At 58.9% G+C, this 7,347-nt stretch overlaps 1 protein-coding gene across 3 annotated transcripts in view; it reads right to left on the bottom strand.

The window, feature by feature from the left end:
• Positions 1–1,273: 1,273 nt before the first annotated feature.
• The window catches only part of ADGRG1 (adhesion G protein-coupled receptor G1), a 37,308-nt gene continuing 31,234 nt past the window's right edge, over positions 1,274–7,347 (bottom strand). For all 3 annotated transcript variants that reach the window (XM_055331959.1, XM_055331960.1, XM_055331961.1), the window contains exons 10-14: positions 7,210–7,328; positions 5,152–5,420; positions 4,087–4,195; positions 3,573–3,841; positions 1,274–2,605 (exon numbers count right to left, since the gene is read on the bottom strand). In XM_055331959.1, coding sequence (XP_055187934.1) covers positions 2,475–2,605; positions 3,573–3,841; positions 4,087–4,195; positions 5,152–5,420; positions 7,210–7,328 — 897 coding nt within the window. In that variant the 3' untranslated portion in view covers positions 1,274–2,474. The remainder of the gene's footprint in view (positions 2,606–3,572; positions 3,842–4,086; positions 4,196–5,151; positions 5,421–7,209; positions 7,329–7,347) is intronic.

Raw genomic sequence — 7,347 nt, 5'->3', positions numbered from 1 at the left:
CAGCACCTGTCCCGAGAAGGTGGGATCCGACCCGAGACCCCTCCCTGCAACCTGAGCCAGCCTCAAACACAAAACCTAAAATGCAAGAGCTCTCCAAAGTGGGAGAATGTGTTTGAAGGGAGTGCTCTCTGCTGGGCGGGGGGGGGGGGGGGCAGCAAGGAGCTGGGTCCTTTCCTTCCCTCCCTGAGGATGGGGGGGACGTGCCCCCAGGTCTAGCCAAGGGGTGGCGCTCCAGGAGACCTTCCTGCAGAGACTGAGAGGCCTATGAGGAGGGAGCTGGCTCTGACCCCCCACCCAATCTGCCCAAGCAGGGCACTGGGGGGCCAGGCTTGCCTCTGTCCTCAGGACTCGCAGAAAGTGGAGGCAAAAGCCAACGGGACAGACAGAGGAGCAGAGAACATTGGAAGAGAAACCGGGCACAGGGAGGTGCCGCGTGCCGAGGTCCCCGCAGGTCTCCGGATCCCACAGTCACCCATCAGAGGGCACTGCCAGTCTACTCTCCATGGCTAAGGTGGCCTTGCACCCATCCTGTCCATTTCCCCCAGCCCGCCATCCCCCTGGAGCAGCCAGGAGATGAGGGAGGCGGCTGCGCAGGGCCGAAGCTCGGGGTGGACCTGGATGCACACAGCTGGGCTCAGACGCCGCTCCTCTCGCAACCGAGCCGCACAGAAAGCTTTCCGATCCTCCTTGCCTGTGCCACGGGGCACAGGCACAGCAGCTTGGACGGAACTGGGCTGGAGGTGGTGATGGGAGGCAAGTCCAATCATTGCTTCTTGCAGCCCACCTACTTCATTCCAGCCCACAAACCAGTTCTGTACATCACATGACCATCCAAGGGCTGAATTCAGTCCCCACATCTGATTTCTTTGGCCAGTGAATTTTCTGGATGAGTCAGACTTTTAAATCAAGGGATTTTGCTCCCACACAATTGATTCCTGATTTATCATAAAAGGTGGGTGGTATGGCTACATGGACCTTCATCCCTGCATCCCTGCTCAGGGCATGGGCGGCTGGAGCTGAGTGGCTGCTGCTCCCACGGCATCGGGTTAATCATCTCCAATCCACCACAGACCCCAACATTCCCCACTGCCTTCCCAACACTGACGCCAAGTAACCGTTTATCCCCTGCCTGTCCTGGTGGATAAAGTTTCCAGCAGTTGATTTTTTTCACACATGGCCACCTTCTCTCATCTGTGTTTCCTGATTGGGCCTAAGGGGTTTGTATCAATGACTCTTAATAGAAGCACAAAAGGAAGCGCTCCAAACGTTTACATTAGTTTGTTAGGTATTAACAACAGCTGATTTTAATTTTTTTTTCTTCTATAGTTTCCAAATTCTCTACAATGAACATCTACTTTAAATTCAAAAGACAAATGAGCTAGTGCTTAAAAAGAAAGTCCTCCCCATGTTTAAGGCTGAGAGCCAGATCAAATGTTGCCTCCTATAGGAAGTCTTCCTGGATCTCCAGCAATCCCTAATCCCGTGCCTGTAGCTCCTGAGGAGCATGTTAGGCTCTAGGCCAGGGTCACCAGGGGAGACACACCTCAGTCTTCCCAGTACAGGGCAGAAGCAAATTTGCCCTGCTATGCTCCACAGTTCTTGCCACAAGAGGGCTTTGGGAGAGGCTGACAGTCCCTGTGAGGGGTGGGCTTGGCAGTGGTGAACAAGGGCAAGGCAGCCTATAGAAAGGCCCAGATGGACAGACAGACCTGGCCCAGCCAAGAACATCTATACTAAGCCTGAGTCAAAGGCAGGCAAAGGCCTGTGCAGTAGATAAAGGTTTACAGCAGGCACCAAGCAGCTCTTGGCAACCACAACCCAAAATACAGCACTGGAATTGGGGCCCCACCCAGGGCTGAATCGGGGGCTGGAGAGGGATGGCGGCTGGGGAGGCTGAGGTGCTGGGCTCAGAGGTAGAGGAGCTGCTGCTGCAGGGGGCTCTCCTCCTCCAGGGCTCTGGCTCAAAGCTCTGCCCCACACTCGTGTGCCCTGAGTACCACTCTCAGGCTAAAATGACAGGACCGCAGAGGGCCCTCGTGGAGCTCACCAGAGACAGTAGCTCTGGCACATTCTGTCCAGGGCCAGGACAGGGCCAAGGATGGTGCCAGGCCTCACAGGTCTAGGTCTTGACCTTGGGGCCTGTGGCCTCCCATCCTCAGCCATGAGGGCTGGGCCCAGGGGTGGTGAGTTAAGACCAGCCTTCAGCCCTCAGGACAGTGGGGGTACAGGTCCTACTCCTGAGCCTCTTGTAAGCGGGGCCGGAGAGCCGAGTAGTACACAGGCCAATTCAAAGGGCCGAGCCTGGGCATCTGGCTGCCAAGGCAACAGCCCCCTCACCCCAAGGTCCTTGGGCCTTCCTCTCAAGTCTCTGGCTGACCATCAAGTGTCAGGCCTGGCTGTGGGGGTGGCAGGTGGTGGTGAGGACAAGCCCCATCTCTGGTTCCTCAGGCGGCTTCTGGGGGGTAGCTGGTGGCCTAGATGCGGCTGGACGAGGTGCTGCCCGAACTGATGGGGAGCCTGGCGCTGTCCGAGCTGCTCTTCAGAGGCGAGGGCCCGCCCCGGGCCTGCAGCCGCATGGACCAGTACCAGAGGAAGATGAAGAAGCCTGTGGGCAGGGAGGGGGCACGGGGTTCAGCAGGGGGGTGGGCAGCCCTGCCCCTTCCCTCCCCTCCTCCCTACCAGGCTACCAGTACCCATGTGATCAAGGGAGCACCCACCATGCCCCAGACACTGAGATTTCCTGGGCCCCATCTCACTTTATCCTCTCGAGATTCTCATGAGGTCAGGCCTATTCATTACTATTCTGTTTCACAAATGAGAAAACTGAGGCACAGTGAGGTAAGGGAACTTGACTGAGCCAGGAGCTAAACAGTGGTGTTCAGGCTCCAGAACACCTGTTTAAGCACCTCTCGGCCAGAACAGAGGGGTGTGCGTGTATGTCTGTCTGCCCTTGGTGGGGGAGGGGGTGTAGAGGGTCCCAGTAGAGGGACCTGCCAGCATCAAGCTCCAGCCCTCATGATCCAGCTCCTCTGCATCTCTCCCCTACCCTCCTCCCCTCTGCCCCTTACCCAGCTACCCTTCAGCCTCGCTCCCCTTCACTGTCCTTCCAACACACACCTAGTTTTAGCCTCAGGACCTTGGCTCTTGCATCTCCCTCTGCCCAGCACACTCTTAAACCAGAGCTCCACAGCCTGTGACAGACACACACACACACACACACACACACACACACACACACACACACACCCTGGGCATCTGTTAATAGTGCAGATCTGATTCAGTAAGTCTGGCATGGCCAGAGTCTACACATCTAGCAAGCTCCTCATGAGGCTGATACCCAGATGGAGTTCAAGTCTTAGTTCACAGATGCAGCCCCAAGTTTTCACACAGGGCCTCCACGTCCTAGGTACTCAATAAAGACTTGTCAACTATGGCCTGGGTGCCCCCATTTTACAGATGGGAAGACCAAGGCCCAGAGAAGCCTTCAGGGTTGGCTCCCTATCTTCCCAGCCCTGTGCTCCACACGTGGGTACCCTACCCGGGGCCGGGGTGGTGGTCTTCTCTGTGCCTACCTTGGAAGGAGGTGATGATGCTGAATAAGTAGAGGACCACAAGCTGGAAGGTGCCAGAAGCAAAGGAGAAGAAGACCAAGGCCCAGGGTAAACCGAGGACCAGGCTGAGCCCCAGCAGCGTGAGCACGTGGGGCCACTTGTGAGCATGCGGGCGCAGCCGCAGGATCTGCACCACCATGGTGCCCAGCATGGCCATGTTGAACAGAAACACCAGGCTGAAGAGGCCCAGGTTGGTGACATGGCTGACCAGGGAGTCCCGGATCCAGCACCTGACAGCAAAGACATGAGGGCTCAGTGGGTGACAGGGCTGGTGCCATGCTTCTGGGCTGTGGGTGCGCATCATAGGGGCCCCGAGGGCCAGGGAGCCGCCTTCACCACCTTCCCTGCCAGGCCCCAGCCCCAGCCCCTGCCAGGCCAAGGCCTCCAGCAGCCCTGGCGCCCAGGAGCCCCGAGGTCAGTGTGGCTCCGCACCCCCAGGCTCGTGTTCCCGCCCCCACTGCACTCAGCCACTCACATGGAAGGGTAGATGACACTCTCCGGAGTCCTGTGCACAGCCAGGATGATGGGGCCATAGTTACTGATGTCCACCAGCGCCACCAACATCACCAGGAAGACGGGGAAGCCTGCAGGCAGCAAGCGTGCAGTTCCATCTCCCAACTACCGGGGCTGCCCTCCCCTGCCCTCCCCTGCCCTCCTCCGGGAGGGTCCTCCGTGATCAGACCCTCCCCTCCCCCACTCCAGTTTAGGTTTCCCATAGAGAGCCCCATCGCCCTGGCTTTCCCCTTCCCCCTCACCATCCTGGCCCCCCTGGGTCCCCACCCCTGGAGAGAAGGTCTGAGCTTCCCTGCTGGGGGGCAGGACTTCACAAGGAGACGGGGGCACAGACTGGGGGGTGGGGGGCAGCTGGAAAGGGGACTTCTGCACTGGGCCTCGACCTTGCCCACCAGCTGGGGACCAAGGACTCTCCAGAAGTGGTCACCCAGCACCAAACACCCAGGTCTTGACACAGAGCCAACTCTGAAGGGATTTTGTGTAAATCAATGGAGTGAATCAGGAAAGGGACAGATGAGAAACACAGAGGAGCAGCAAGCTGGGTGAGGGAATGTGGAGTTTGGGGGCTGCTGCAACATCCACAAGGACTCGTGGTGTGCCCCCTGGGCCTCCAGGCCTGAGAGGTCTGGGCCATGGTAAACTGGGTGGTCTTGGCCAAGAACAAACGCCAGAGCTATGGAGAATCTGTTATCTGAAGCGCTGGAGGATCCACAGACAGAGCCGCTGCCAGCCTGGGTGCATTAGATGAGTGGAGGACGGGATTACAGCCCACTCATCCCCCAACGGGGTGCCTTTGAGCAGTACACAACCTGCACATCCATACATGGTGGCTGTCTGCAAACCTTCCTTTTAAAAACAGTGAGCAATGTGAAGAGTATGTGTTTCTGGGGGCAGTGCTCAGCACTTCATCCTCCCAAAGGGGTCCTTAACCCAGCCAAGGCCAAGAACACCTGAGGATGTATGGGTAAAGGAAGTCGAGTAGAAGAGGCAGGCGTGGGGGGCCTGCCAGCGCCCTCTGCCCACCTACCCCAGCCCACGATGCTCAGCTTGAGCAGGTAGCCGGGGACGTAGGTGCCGAAGACCTCAACCACGAGTCGGTAGAGGTTGTAGCCCTCCAGGCCCATCCAGGAGAGGCAGGAGAGCAGAGAGAAGTGCAGGAAGATGGCGCTGGCACGGCAGCCAGCCTCGGAGCCCCCCAGGGCCACCGGCTCGCTCAGCAGGAAGCTCACATCCAGCAGGAAGACAGCCAGCAGCAAGTTCATGTGCACCTTGATGGTGTAATCCCGAGACTTCCTCCTGCGGTGGGGGCGGGGAGGGGCGGCAGGCGCATAGGGTCACCATGGTGGCCCACTTGGGGAGGTGGGGGCAGCACTCCTCCTCCAGGCAGCCTTCCCAGACTACACACGCACACCCTCTCCTGTTCCTATGGCTGCAGCCAGGTCATCTCCCACTAGTCCCTGAGCACCTACTGTGTGCCCAGCACCCACAGGTCGGGCACCGTGTGCATATTTTACAACAGATTCAGCCACAGACAGAACAAGCAAGACAAATCTGGCCACTGCAACCAGCCAGATACTCCCAAAGTTGGAGGGGAAAGACTCCGCATTTGTTGCTGTTTTGGAGACTCCGTGCCACTGTGTCCTGTGTCTGCCCGTCTGTCTGCACAACCATGTGTCTGTGAGGCTCTAAGTATGGCGGGGTGGGGTATGTCTGTCTGTCTTCAGGGCTGCAAGTCTGTGTGTGCACAGCCCCACCACCCCCCACACCCAGGACTCGACAGGATCCAAACACTGCCGGCGTTACCTCCCTGGCCCCCCACCCCCCACCTGTGCTCTGCCCGGCACCACCTGCTACCTGTTCCAGAAGGAACAAGAGTCACGCCCACCCGTGGCCCTAGATCCCCGCCCTGGGCTGCTCCCTTCCCCCTCACCCTCAGCTCACTCATCTGTGAGGTGGGAGGGCGCCCCCTCCCCCCAAGGTAAAGCATCAGGCACAGGTAAAACACTCCAGTCCCTCAGGTTCTCTGTCCCTGGGCCCCTGGGCACTCTAGCGATGCATGGGTAGGTGCTGGGGGCTTGTGCCCTGAGCCTGCCAGCTGTCCCTGTCACTGCTCCAGCCCCACCGTGCACAGCTGTGAGCTCACACAACACAACCTCTTAGGCACACGCAGGCACGCAGCCTCACCCTTCTGTCCTCCCACCCGAGAACAGTGAGCATGCTCCGGGTGCTTAGAATGTCTCCCCTCCACACAAACGGGCCCGGGCCCTGACCACAGTGCACCTCAGGCCCAGCCCTGACAATCCAGACCCGTCCACACAGCCGGCGTGAGGAGGCATAAAGGCGCTCTTCATCCTGTCCGTGGGGCTCCTCCCTCCCCAAGGCACCACAATGACAGAAATGGAGTGACAGACAGCCCCTGGGGTGGGGGTGCAGTAGGCCCTGTCAAGCCAGAATGCCACAGGGGCCAGGCCCGCAGTCAGACACTGGACAACAGGGCGCTGGACAGAACTTTTGAGGCTGTGCCTGTCCACGGTGGCCACTGCTTAGCTTCAGTAACTGTGGCCTTGCGGACCTGGGCGCGAGCTTGCCTCTGCCACTCCCTTGCTGTGTGACCACAGGCAGGCCACTGACCCCCTCTGAGAGCCCTCTCCTAGGGCCCCTGTGAGGACTAAACCTGCTTCGTGCACATAACACACTTAGAACAGTGGGCAGCACGTGGGAACCTCAAGCATTAACCATTGTCACAACTGTCACTGTATATCATATGCCCCCAGCGGTGACACATGGGATTCTTCAGAGACAGAAAAATCTAGATTTTTATGTCACCTCTCCCTGTGTTCCACATCAGCAGGTAATAACATTTGTAAGAGTTACGTCATCCAAACACCACAGATGTGAGGGAGAAACACAGCCCCCCGGGTCAGCAGACCACACCTCCCAGGGCTCCTGAAACCACACGTGCTTTTGGGGCAGGGGTAGCCAAGCCAGTCTCCAGGGTGGGTCTCCACGGCCGTGGGGTCCCAGCTTGGGGGCCTGGGATGAAGGTTTTCCCTCCCCACACCCCCGCCTCCCTGCCAGGCCCTACCTGGAGCAGAGGTAGGCGGCGATGGTGAGGACACAGGCCAGAGCGGAGATGACACAGCCCACGTAGGACAGGACGGTCAGGTAGTGCTTGTGTACGGCGGCTACCTCCACAGAGGCGACCTGGTCCATGAGACAGGCC

The sequence above is a fragment of the Nyctereutes procyonoides genome, unplaced genomic scaffold (assembly GCF_905146905.1).
Source record: "Nyctereutes procyonoides isolate TBG_1078 unplaced genomic scaffold, NYPRO_anot_genome, whole genome shotgun sequence".
Taxonomy (NCBI): domain Eukaryota; kingdom Metazoa; phylum Chordata; class Mammalia; order Carnivora; family Canidae; genus Nyctereutes; species Nyctereutes procyonoides.
Note: the sequence above shows the minus strand (reverse complement) of the source record. Positions and strands in the feature narration are given on the sequence as shown.